We start from the raw sequence: 12,295 nt of genomic DNA on the forward strand, positions 1-12,295 counted from the left end.
GTTAGTGTGAAGGACCATGGCTGTTTTCTAATCGTGTTGACGGGGTTATGTGTAGAAGAGTGGTTGTAGTAGGTATGATTGTGCACACAGTGGAGTGTGTATGAAGAAGGCATTATGAGTGGGAATCGAGTCACACATTTCTTGACATTGGATCCTGATTTACTCCAAATAAAACCTGCAACTCTCGTATGCAATGAACGGATAGATGTGTTTTGCATGGAAAGTATGGTGTAATGTTTTTATATCCCTATAAAGGCCTATGTGTGTGAGCTCCGTGATTTTGAACGCCATACATGTATTTGATTTTGGTAAACCCAGCCAGTTTTAGAAAATAGGACAGAGTCCTATGTCATACTTATTCTTCTACTCATCTCTCTCTCTTATCCTTATTTTTGTCGTTGGGGTGGTCATTTTAGGTAGATGTCTTCTTGTCAACTTTATCTCTTATGGGAGATGGTGTCTGTTGGCTTTATGACCAGCACCAAATATTCCATTCCAGACAAGTTAACAGTTCGGTTCAGCTCCTGCTACAGCTTCAACATTGTCTGTTTTTCTTTCGCTCTGCCCTCTTTCCCTGCTCTATGCTCTCTCTCGTCTCTTTCTGCAATCTGTCTCTGTCTCTCTCTCGATTAGTCCTGAGTGAGGCTGATTTCAGGCTCCAGTTCCTCACCTACACAGCCAGCTCTGCTTTCTCTGCCCCTGGGAACTGGGCATCATGTTTGCCCAAGGCCTCGCTTGCCCTTGGTACTAAGAACTGAAGTCCGAGCTACACACACACACTCAACCTATCCGGTCATGTGTCATTCAGTTGTGCAGTACTCAAAGGAATAAATATAGAATATAATGTGCAGATGCATACATAGTGATAGAAACAGAGAGACATGTTGTAGGATTGGCAGGGGTCCCCATTTTCCGGCAGTTGCATACGTATTCTGTATGGAACAGAATCAATACATTGTGTGCTATTCTAAGGTGGAGGAAGAATTCACACCTTTGTGTGGGCGCAGGCGCGGGTCGGGGAAGGGGGCGGTGCTGTGCTCTATCAGAAGGGGCGGGGCGGAGGTGGGTGTGTGACACAGCTGATACACGCATCCTCTCGCTGTCTCCATCACCCGATATCCGCTACGGGCAACAGCGGTTGCAGTCTCCCCCCGACCAGAGCCACACGAGTAGGCTATAGGCCTACTGCCACTCCAACGTCCCTATCTGCGAACCCCGAATTGGACAGTTCGCCGAGGAGCAGTGGGGCGACGTAATTCGGCGTTGTCTGTGCTGCTTCTGCCGCTAATAGTAAGTGCGGAGCTGTTCTCGGCTATGAAGTGATGGAGCCGAGCGCTCTTTCATTTCCATAGAGAAATACGCGCACCTAGTAAGCGACGCAGCGCGGCGCACAATCTACACCTGCGTTTTTCTATATTTATCGTCATTCACCGCATTGCCAATCCATTATCCTGCCGCTTTCCATGTTGGATTTGGGGTGATTCAAAGGTTGTTGTGGCAGAGAGATAAGTGGAGAGAGCGACATGGAGAGAGAGAGAGACCGTGTTTTTTAATATTGCTCATTGGATTGAAAGTAAAGATGGGAATCGGTGAGGCGCAAGCGGGAGGTTGTGCGCGAGGGTTGTAGCGGATGCTGATGTTTTCTCGAGCTCGCTCCTTTCCGATTCCCCCCACGGAGAGAGCTGCGAGTGGAGTAGAGCGCTTTGCGTGACCCACACACGCATTATCTATTGCGTGAATGAAAAGAAAAACGGATCGAATAGATCATGCTAATTATCTCGTTCTTATTGCCTTTAGTGGCTGGGTTAGGTCTTTTTCACTGGTATGGAGAAGCGAGTAACATTTCACCATTGTGCTCTAGCATTGCCGCGTCAGCTGACAGCCTATGCACATCACTGTGGTGATGAGGAGGTTGTTGTAGCGGCTGCAAAAATAATGGAGATGATTTTGAATACATGGAGTTTAAATGGACAGACCAAGAGCAAATGGCCTACAGTAGAATTTAGACCAACCTTGGTACTTAAAAGGAATAGATTGCATGGACGTGCAATAGGCTGATTTGTAGACCTACATCACTACCAAACATATATGTAGCAAATACTGTATTATTGACATGATATAAAGCTTATTATGAGGATATGTATGGACTAGAAATGTGAGCTAGCATGTCAGTTTTAATATGCTGGTAATGGCAAGGGAGCTCTGATAAAATTATCAGATAAAATGATAAAATATTATTTAATATTCTCTACAGTGCAGTGGTTACCTCTGTACCCAATGTGACTGCTCTGCGGGACTTCTACGCCTGGCCTATTTGAGGCCTTGAATGAAGTGTGTGTAGTGGGATAGCAGCGGTCACCGTTTGGGGGGCAGTTTGTTTGCATTTGAGGTGTATATAGGGGTCTATATATGGACAATGTAGTGAAAATATGGGGAGAAAATGTATTACTGGTGTGTAGACTACACCTATTAATCTAGGAATTATCTCATACTGCATGTCAACACAGGAGATTAGATTGAGAAGACTCCCTTAATGAGAGGGAGTGTGTATGTGTGAGAATGATGGGGGAGCGCCTGCCTGTGTGTGCGCGCTCTCTATTTGAAGCATGGAGCCGATGATGTAATGCCTAGGAGTGTGTAACTGTGGCAGTGAGGCGAGTGTAGGCACGTGCCACAGCTCAGCCAACACTGGAACAGGGCCCTCTGCTGGCCCGAGGCAGTATCGTACCGTATGCCGTTTTGGACACAGCACCTCATCCTAAGGATTCAGTACTCCCCTGTTCACATCCCAATCTGTTCCCATGTCCTACCTGAGATGGAATGTCAATACTCACCTTATTATAGCAAAGTAACATAGAAGCATAGTAGCTTCATGTGCACAGGCTTGGCTTCAGGCATGAAGAGACAATGGGGAGAGACAATGGAGAGAGAGAGAATTCACACCAAGGTTTGACTGCATCTTTGCTCAGATAGGAGTAGTAAGCTACACTTGGTACAATGAACTATAAATTCACATATTACCTTTAGGTCAATGTTCAATCAGAGATAGATATTCTAGTGAGTAATCAGATAGTGCTCCCTGTGGGTGTGGTTCAGTGACAGGGATATAATACAAATATGGATAGTGTTCCTTATTGCACTCAGTGATACATACACGGACATGATGTACTGTCTTTATATGCACAAAACTGTGCATGGCCTTATTTGCAATGAAGTATTGACGATTGTCTCCCATGTTTTTCCTTCCATTAGAGGTTTGATAAAGAAGATGGGTTTTTGTCATTATCATTGGCACAGGGGGAACAACTGTGTGTGTGAGTGTGTGTATGTGTCAGAAGGCAAGGGGTTAACATGCAAATATACCAGGTGTGCAAAAGACCTGCTCTGCTAACCAATCACAAAGTAGAGTGTGAGATGGTGAGAGAAAGGAACAAGACAAGAAGGTTGTGTGAGCAGAGAGCAGAGTAACCTTTCCTTCTATGGTTGTATATTCAGGATCTGTAATTGAGGTACAATCTGTTAATGTAGAATGTAGTTAATATTTTTTATGATTTGATTGAACTTGATAATCATTTGCATTGACTAGGCTATTTGTTAGCCCTTCAATATCAACAGTTTTTACATTTTATATCAGATGTGCTTTCATTATTGTTGCATATGTGAATTTTGATATGATGTGGAATGAGGAGTAACCGTATAAGGGGAAGCATACTGAAATAAGTACTCTAATTCATACTTTAATCATAAATTCAATGTACTTATTTTTGTTTAAAAAAATTATACATCATATTTGAATGCTCAAGAAATCTCAATTAGTGTCAAAGTAACCTTGTTCTTAAAAGAGTTTGAATCGCCTAAATAGCTTTTGCAGGGTGTATAGTATGACTCCTATCTCAGAGAGACAGAAGGAGAGGAGGGAACAGGGAATTGGGAACTCATTGCTATGGTGAGGGGGGAGAGCACGGGTGGAGAGAAGTAAGAAGGGGGCGAAAGGATGACCTCACCCACTGTATCAATGTCCCGGGGGGGGGGGGGGGGGGGGGGGGTCAGTCAGTATTACATTGCATGAGAAAATGGCAGTGCTGACGTATAGGCCTATGGCACTTTTAGCTTAGTGCATAGATATGAATCAACAGTCATATCCTACAATATAGTATGTCTCACTCTATAGATCATGTGTGTATGGTCACTAAATAAATGTGTGTGTGTCTACTTTACATTATGTCAACCCCTTTACTCTCTTCCTTATGTCGTCTATAGTTATTAAGTAATTCTGTTACTTACAGTGTGTACCTTACTCCTAATGAACCCTTTCTCCCCCTCTCTCCCCTGTCCCTGTCTCTGTGTGTCCTGCAGTGTGTGTTGGCAGGTGCTGCCTCCCTGCCCTCCATCATAGCGCGTGTGGAGCACGGGGTGCTGAGTGAGGGGGGGGCGCCCCCAGGGCATGGGCAGTGTGGCCAGCGGGGAATCCTCCTCGACCACCACCACCTCTGGTTAGCAGCAACAGCAGCAGGAGATCGCCATGCGGAGCGTGGGCACCCGCACCACCCAGCAGAACAGCCTGCCTCGCGCCCCCCCACCACCCCCCTCTTCTTCCTCCACCTCCAACTCCACCCACAGGGGCAGGAGCTTGGAAGATAGGAGTTACAGTATCGAGAGGTCCTCTCAGCAACCTCCTCCCCTGACCCATGCTAAGGGGACTACGGCGGACGAACGCAGCTTTGCCACCGTCGAGAACTCTTCTACTTACTACGGCAGTGAGCGTCCTCTGCCGCTCTGCGAGGGGACAGAGAGAGAGAGGGCCCCCGTCCATAACAACGGCAACAGACATGTCTCCAATGGCAATAGGGGCATTCCCAATGGGAGCCGAGCGGCAGCGGCGGGTAACAGTGAGAGGCAGGTGGCCAATGCAGTGTTTCTGAATGGAGGCGGGCGGCGTGATGGGCGGGACCAGAGGGATGGGCGTGATGGGGGTAGAGAGGTACCAAGAGGGGCGGTGAGTTTGGATATTTGTGGGAACAACGTGCTGAACAATGATAAGAACAGTAGCCAACAGCTGGCTCAGTACAAGGAGGCGGCCAGCGCAGCCAAGCTGGATAACCATAACAACCCCCCCAACATCCTCCCCATCTCTGGGAAGATGGAACAGGTTCAGGTGGGTCACTGTGTGTGTGTGTGTGTGTGTGTGTGTGTGTGTGTGTGTGTGTGTGTGTGTGTGTGTCCAAATACAGGCTGTAGGTTGAGTATGAGGGTTCATGTTGAAAGTGTGTGTTGTGTGTTTTGTACATACAGGCATGTGTATGTTATGGTGCAGGCAATAAAAAACTGTCGTAAATTCATGTACTGTACTTTGTTACCTACCGGCTGTAAATCAGTGTTGTTCATTTATGACAGGGAGTTGTTTACATGAAATATGATCTCCTCTCCTGTCAACTCCTCCATGCACTGTAATAACATTAGCCTTAGCTATTATTGTACGCTATATTAGATTTCTGAAAAGGTCTGGTACATGTATATCTACATATAGTTTGTGTACTGGTATATTAATAAACTATAGTAAATAAGATGAATCCCCCTTGTAATCAGGGAATTTAAGATCATAAATTCACATTTAGCTTCAGTATGCTGGTTGTTTAAGTAATTATACATATAGCAGCATATTCATAATCCCTGTAAACCAAATTGTCAGATAACGTATGTTGTACAATCCTCGCATTATATTTCACCACCAATACCATTTGCCTTCCTCCCCCATCCAGAGCAACGAAGGATTGGTCCGCCCGTCGGCCTTTAAGCCTGTGGTACCCAAGAGCTTCCACTCCATGCAGAATCTGATGTGCCCCCCCCAAACCGGAGGAGTGGGCCGCAGCGCCGGAGGAGGGTCTGGAGGTGGTGGGGGTCCCAGTGTAACAGGACCCCTCAGAGACACAGACAGCCCTGGCAGCCGGGGTGGAGGTACCAGAGGCGGAGGAGGGGGCGGCAGCAGGGGCGGAGGCCAGGGGAGCCTGTCCGACTCAGGGAGGAATTCTCTGACCAGCCTGCCCACCTATGCTGGCTCGGGCTACGGGCCTCCGCCTGTCCTGGGGCCCCTGAGTGCCTCTACCAGCCACATCAACCACCTGGGGGCCACGGGGGCCCCGGAGAAGTTGGACAAGCCTGGTGGCATTAGCGGTAGCGGCGGTAATAGTGGATACCAGAACGGACTGAGCATCTCGGATAGTGGTCGCTCTTCCTCCGGGAAGAGCTCCTTGTCCTATCAGAGGCTCAGCCACCTGAGTGACGCCCCCGCGCCGCTCCGCCCCTCTCCCTCCTCCGATGACGTCATCCAGGACCTGGAGGACCGGCTATGGGAGAGAGAGCAAGAGGTGAGGAGAGCGAGGGAGATGAGGAAAGAAAGAGGGAGGGATGAAAAGGGAGAGGATGGATACTACTGGGGGGTATCCATCCTCTCCCTCTCCCTGGATACTAAATGGGAACAAATTATCACAACTATAGCACAGTGAATACAGTTATTTTATATACACTCCCATCCATATGTATTTTTGAGAGTGAAGCAAAACTCTCACATTTGGCTCTATACACCACCATTTTGTATTTGAGATAAAATGTTTCATACGAGGTGACAGTACGGAATTCAGCTTTTGAGGGTATTTTCTTACATTTCTGTTTTACTGTTTAGAAATGAATGCACTTTATTTATCTAGCCTTCCCATTTAAGTAAATCATAAGTATTTGGATAAATTCACTTCAAGTGTATTAAAGTATTCAAAAGTTTAGTATTTGGTCCCATATTCCTTGCACTCAATGACTACATCAAGCTTGTGACCCACAAACTCGTTACATGTATTTGCAGTTTGTTTCGGTTGTGTTTCGGGATTGTATTTCGCCCAATAGGAAATGGATGGTGAATAATGTATTGTGTCATTTTGGAGTCACTTTGATTGTGAGTAAGAATAGATGTTTCTGAACACTTCTACATTAATGTGGATGCTAACATGATTATTGATAATCATGAATGAATCGTGAAAAATGAGGCTAGAGGCTCAAAGATCATATCCGCCAAAAAATGCTAACCTCCCCTGTTATTGGTAATGGGGGCTATTCCACGCCAGCATGGCCCGAAAACATTTTTGGTATCTCAGATTGTTCTGGCAATTCTCACATAAAAACTTTATTGGGAGGAAGGATGTTTAACATGCTTTTTACATTTGTATCACAAACCATTTTTGAGAAAATCTTTATGAAAGTGCAAATTTTCGGCTCTTTTTATACCTAAACAGTGCCTTCAGAAAGTATTCACACCCATTGATGGACTTTTTCCACATTTTGTTGAATTACAAAGTTGGATTAAAATGGATTTAATTGTCAATTTTTTTGTCACCGATCTACACAAAATACTCTAAGTGGAAGAACAATTCTAACATTTGCAAAAAAATGATATAATATATAAAACACTATAATATATCTTGATTAGATAAGTATTCAACCCCCTGAGTCAATACATTTTAGAATCATATTTGGCAGAAATTACAGCTGTATGTGAGAATTGCCAGAACAATCTGAGACACCAAACATATTTTTGGGCTATGCTGGCATCGCCCAATGTTGAGAGGTAGCATGTTTTGTTGTAGCCTCTGTAATGATGGCATTATCAGGATTAATTAGAAGTGTTCAGAAAACATCTTTCACTTAGAAAGAAAATTACTCAAGTCACCATTCTGTTCCAATTGAGCAAAATATAACACAACTAAAACAAACTGCAAATGTATCCAACGAGTCACGAGCTTGATGTAGTCATTGCGTGCTACGAATATGGGATAAAATACTAAACTTTTGACTACCTTAATACACTTCAAGTTAATTTGTCCAAATACTTTTCCAAATTACTTCCTCAAATGGGGGGTACTAGATAAAAGTGCTTTCATTTCTAAACTGTAAAATGTATGTAAATGCCCTTGAATAAAAGGTGACATTCTGTACTGTCGCCTCATATAAAACATTTGATCTCAAATCTAAAATGCTGGAGTAGTATAGAGCCAAATGTACAATTTTAGAGTCACTGTCCAAGTACATATGGAGAGGAGTGTAATCACAAACATCTGTTATTTGAGGAGTTTGCATGACCTGTAGAAGGCATGGGTAACTGTACCAGTGATTTTACTGTGTACATAATACTGTCTATGGCTTAAGAATAAACCGTTAAAACCATTGGGTGTGCCTGAAACTCTCTGAGTGGACAACTGTATTCTTATTAGCTGATGGTCAAGTAGGTAAGATACGTTAGGCCTTGGGTCTGAAATAGTAGTGCAAGGTATTCAAGTACTGAGGGTTTTGGAAGTAGCGATATGTGATATTGGAGTGGTACACATTGGTGGCAGTTTGTGGGTGAAGTGTGTTACCCTCATACAATGAAATACAAGGAGACATAGTGGAACACCTAAAATGCTATCAATTGATATTCAACATTCATTGACATTGCATATGAGAAGTACAAAGAAATATGAAAGAGTAGTGGGGCAGTAACTGGTCCTCATTCACTTACCTTGGTAATGGATGTCAGCCATTTTGTGAAATAACCATCAACACCTCCTGCAGTGGATGGAAATATGAGCAGCTCACAATACACGTTAATTACACCCGAGTTCCCTTCCTCCTCCCCTCCGCAAGGTTCTCCACATGCGCCGTAACCTGGACCAGAGCGAGGCGGCCATCGTCCAGGTGTTTGAGGAGAAGCAGCGCGTGTGGGAGCGCCAGATGGACGAGCTGCGACAGAACTATGCCTCACGCCTGCAGCAGGTGACCACACAACTACAATAGATAGATATTAGAATTGCAGAATATACTGTATATTACAAGTATAGAATGGCTCCTCAGTTCACAGATTGTGGGGTGGTAGGCTATACCCAATATCATATAGCACAATAGCATTAGCCATGGCTGCATGGAAAAACACAGAGAAAAGGCAAATAATGAGCTTAAAGGAGCAGTTTAGAGATGCAGAATAAAGTTCTGTGCAAAGAGATGATTTAATCACTGCTCTCTAATTTTATTCCAAATGGTACACTCAATATGGTTGCCACCGGTATACCCACTGCCGAATGTTGATTTGAATGGGGAATGTCCATTCTACTAAAAGTATTTCTACCCAGGTGACGCGTCGCGCCCAGCGCTCCCAGAGTGCCTTGCAGGCCCAGATCAGCCGTCTGTCGCTGGATAAGCGGCGCCTACAGGAGGAGATGGCTGCACTGCTGGCCCAGAAGGAGGAGCTGGAGAGGAAGTGCCTGGACTACAGGAAGGAGCAGGCTGACATTCTGCCCCGCCTGGAGGAGACCAAGTGGGAGGTGAGATAGGGGGGTGGGACTACCTGGGGTTAAGGGGGTGGTGTGTGTGGCTGGGTGTGGGATACGAGGGAGATGAGTGAGGGCCCAGCATAACATCTACTAGATGTCCATGCCAAAAAAGGACAAAAGGGCAGTACTTTCTAAAACCAATGATCAAATATGCAATAGCTGTCCTATACTGTACATGCATATCCATTAGGCAGAGAAATGCTTGTTGATCTCTATTTCCACCATCTTCATACCTTTCATCCCCCCTCCCCGTCCTCCCCTCAAGGTGTGTCAGAAGGCGGGGGAGATCTCCCTGCTGAAGCAGCAGCTGAGGGAGAGCCAGGCGGAGGTGACCCAGCGGGCGGGGGAGATGGTGGCCCTGCGGGGCCAGCTGAAGGAGGTCAATGCCCAGCTGAGGGACCGGGAGGAGGCCATGCTGGGCCTCAAGGACTCTTACAGCACCAAGAGCCTGGAGCTGGAGCGCTGCGAAGGGGAGCTGCAGAGGACGCTGACTGAGGTAGACAGACCTGAAACACTAGCTACAATTTGTAGAGTTGTTCTGCTCTGTGCACCACACGTTTTGCGCTCTTGGGTCAGTCACATGCATACAGATACAGGCATTCGCATACACTTTGAAAGACACAAATAATACTTGCACGCACGCACACACGCATACACACACACGCACACGCACGCAAACAAAAAAAAGTGTGTTGGGGACCAAGTAATTGATTCCCATTTTTCCTTAGCCTCAAAATCGAACTCCTAACTGTAACCATAAACCTAACCCCTAAGCCTAAAATAGCCTTTTCCATTGTGGGGACCGGCTAAATGTCCCCACTTCTCAGAATGTTCCTTATTATACTATCCTTGTGAGGACTTCAAGTGAATTAACCCTCACTTCCTCTTCCTTTAACTACTGATTGACCCTCCTGCTCCCCTCCCTGTGTCTCTCCAGGTCTCTCTGCTGAGGGACAAGCTGGGCATGTTTGAGGCTGAGGTGGTGGGGCTGAAGCGGGCTCTAGGTGAGATCAGTGCGAGGGATAGGGCTATCGAGGCTAGGGGTGGCGGAGGAAGCAGGGAAGCATCCAGGACCAGAGGGGGGCTTTCCTCCCCACACAGCCCACCTGAGGGCTCTGCCTTCTCCTACCCAGCCCTGCCTCCACCCCCTGTACCTCCCCCAGATGCCATACTGAGTTTGCAGAGCGATGAAGCTAAAGTTCAGCGCCAGGAGGCCCACCAGCGCCAGGAGGCCCACCAGCTTCAAGAGGCTCAATTGCGGCAGGAAATCCACCAGCAGCGCCAGGAGGCCCACCAGCAGTGGGAGGAAGCGGGGGATCTGCGTCGGCAGCTGGAGCGCCTCCAAGGCGAGCTGCGTCTCGAGCGGCAGCAGCGCGAGCGGCAGGCCCTCACTTTCAAGAAGGAGCGCCACGTGTGGATGGACGAGAAGGAGCGTGTGCTCAAGTACCAGGCCCAGCTGCAGCTCAGCTATGTGGAGACCCTGCAGAAGAACCAGGCCCTGGAGCTCCGCGTGGGCCAGCTGGGCTCCAAGCTCACCTCCACCAACACCACCCCCACGCCCACCTCACCACCCCGACAGTCCCTGGCCCCCATCCCCCTGCCTGCCCCCGTCACCCCCCTACCCTCCCTCTCTCTCTCCCCACCTCCCCTCGCCGAGGACAAGAATCCCCCCCCCGCCCTCCACCAGCTGGCCCCCCCCTGGCCGGTGCCCACCCGTCTGGAGAGGATAGAGTCCACAGAGATCTAGATTCTATTTGCTGTAGATATATGGCCCTCCAGAACACTGCCGATCAGTTAAATTCAGCTTATACAAACGTTTACAATAATTAAACCATACCACATAGCACATGTATCAATAGCATTAATTTGGTACAGTCCTAAATGGTTATACTACTCACTGCTACCCCGGGGCGGTCCTAGGACACACTGCACTATGAATGGTGGACAGAGGCATGGAGGACCAATGGGAAAGGGGGAGAAAAATAACAGTTTAGACTGTGGTATTCAAAGCCGCTCTTCAAGCCCACTTGTATACAGGTTTTTAGATCTATTGATCTGCTGTCCACAATATGAGGCAATCAAATTAACATTTAGGTTGGGGTGAAGATTGGAGTCAAGAGTAACACACTACTGGAAAAGCTATTGTTACATTGTCGTTAGCATGATATTTATATATCATAAAGAGCAAGACAGTGTGTGGGTGAAAGGATTTGAAATACAAAACCTGTAGAATCTATTTAAATCAAGCCCAATACTACTACAGTTAACAAATAATGTAAAAGTATAGACAAGGGAATTATCCTGCAGATTTAGTCTAGGACATCATAATAACTGATGTATGACAGAGTTTGAATAAAACACAGTTTTACCAACCTATATACAAAAAGGGGCTTGAAGGACAACATTGAACACTACTGTTGTGTCAGATTTGAGGCATGACTGTTGGGCATGTGTGGTTATGGTATGCCATGTGCAACTGGTCCAAGGCCAGTTCTTCTGCTTAATTCACATGGTTAAATCAAAATCCAATCAAAGTTTATTGGTCATGTACACAGATTAGAATAATCTGTTAACATTAGGAACGAGGTAAAGACAGCTATGATTCAGGTAAACGGGGAGATCCATCCACACAGCCTCCCCCTGTGGCTTTATGTGTGCTATAAGAACACACCACCACACAAATCACTAAGGAAACACAACCAAAAGGTTAGGATACAGAAGCCGTTTTTAAGGGATGTGAGATGTGTTTTTCAGGAGTGTATTGCATTGTATCATGGTAAGGGGGGGACTGGTGAGAGGCGTGCTTGGTTGAGATATGGAAATGAGGCTTCAGAACCCTAAGGGGCAGGATTGCATGACAGGATCAGTTGTATAAAACAATCGGAAAATATAAATATTTGATGGAACTGCAGCTGTGAATGATTAACGGCACATTGCTGGGTTTA

The 12,295-nt window shown here is 46.3% G+C and overlaps 1 protein-coding gene across 1 annotated transcript; it reads left to right on the forward strand.

Annotated features, from left to right (window-relative positions):
- Nucleotides 1-4,522: 4,522 nt before the first annotated feature.
- On the forward strand, nucleotides 4,523-11,097 carry LOC120025539 (leucine zipper putative tumor suppressor 3-like). Its single transcript, XM_038970101.1, has 6 exons — nucleotides 4,523-5,149; nucleotides 5,760-6,365; nucleotides 8,668-8,796; nucleotides 9,150-9,341; nucleotides 9,616-9,846; nucleotides 10,288-11,097. The coding sequence occupies exons 1-6, from the start codon at nucleotides 4,523-4,525 to the stop codon at nucleotides 11,095-11,097; spliced, it is 2,595 nt and encodes an 864-aa protein (XP_038826029.1).
- The last annotated feature ends 1,198 nt before the right edge of the window (nucleotides 11,098-12,295 follow it).

Source organism: Salvelinus namaycush, chromosome 31 (genome assembly GCF_016432855.1).
Source record: "Salvelinus namaycush isolate Seneca chromosome 31, SaNama_1.0, whole genome shotgun sequence".
NCBI lineage: Eukaryota > Metazoa > Chordata > Actinopteri > Salmoniformes > Salmonidae > Salvelinus > Salvelinus namaycush.

Bases quoted from the DNA above. Each gene is read 5' to 3' on its own strand.
- LOC120025539 (XM_038970101.1), top strand. From the start codon at position 4,523: ATGCGGAGCGTGGGCACCCGCACCACCCAGCAGAACAGCCTGCCTCGC. The intron at 5,150-5,759 runs GTTCAGGTGGGT...TCCCCCATCCAG, and splicing joins TCTCTGGGAAGATGGAACAG to AGCAACGAAGGATTGGTCCG. The intron at 6,366-8,667 runs GTGAGGAGAGCG...CCCCTCCGCAAG, and splicing joins TATGGGAGAGAGAGCAAGAG to GTTCTCCACATGCGCCGTAA.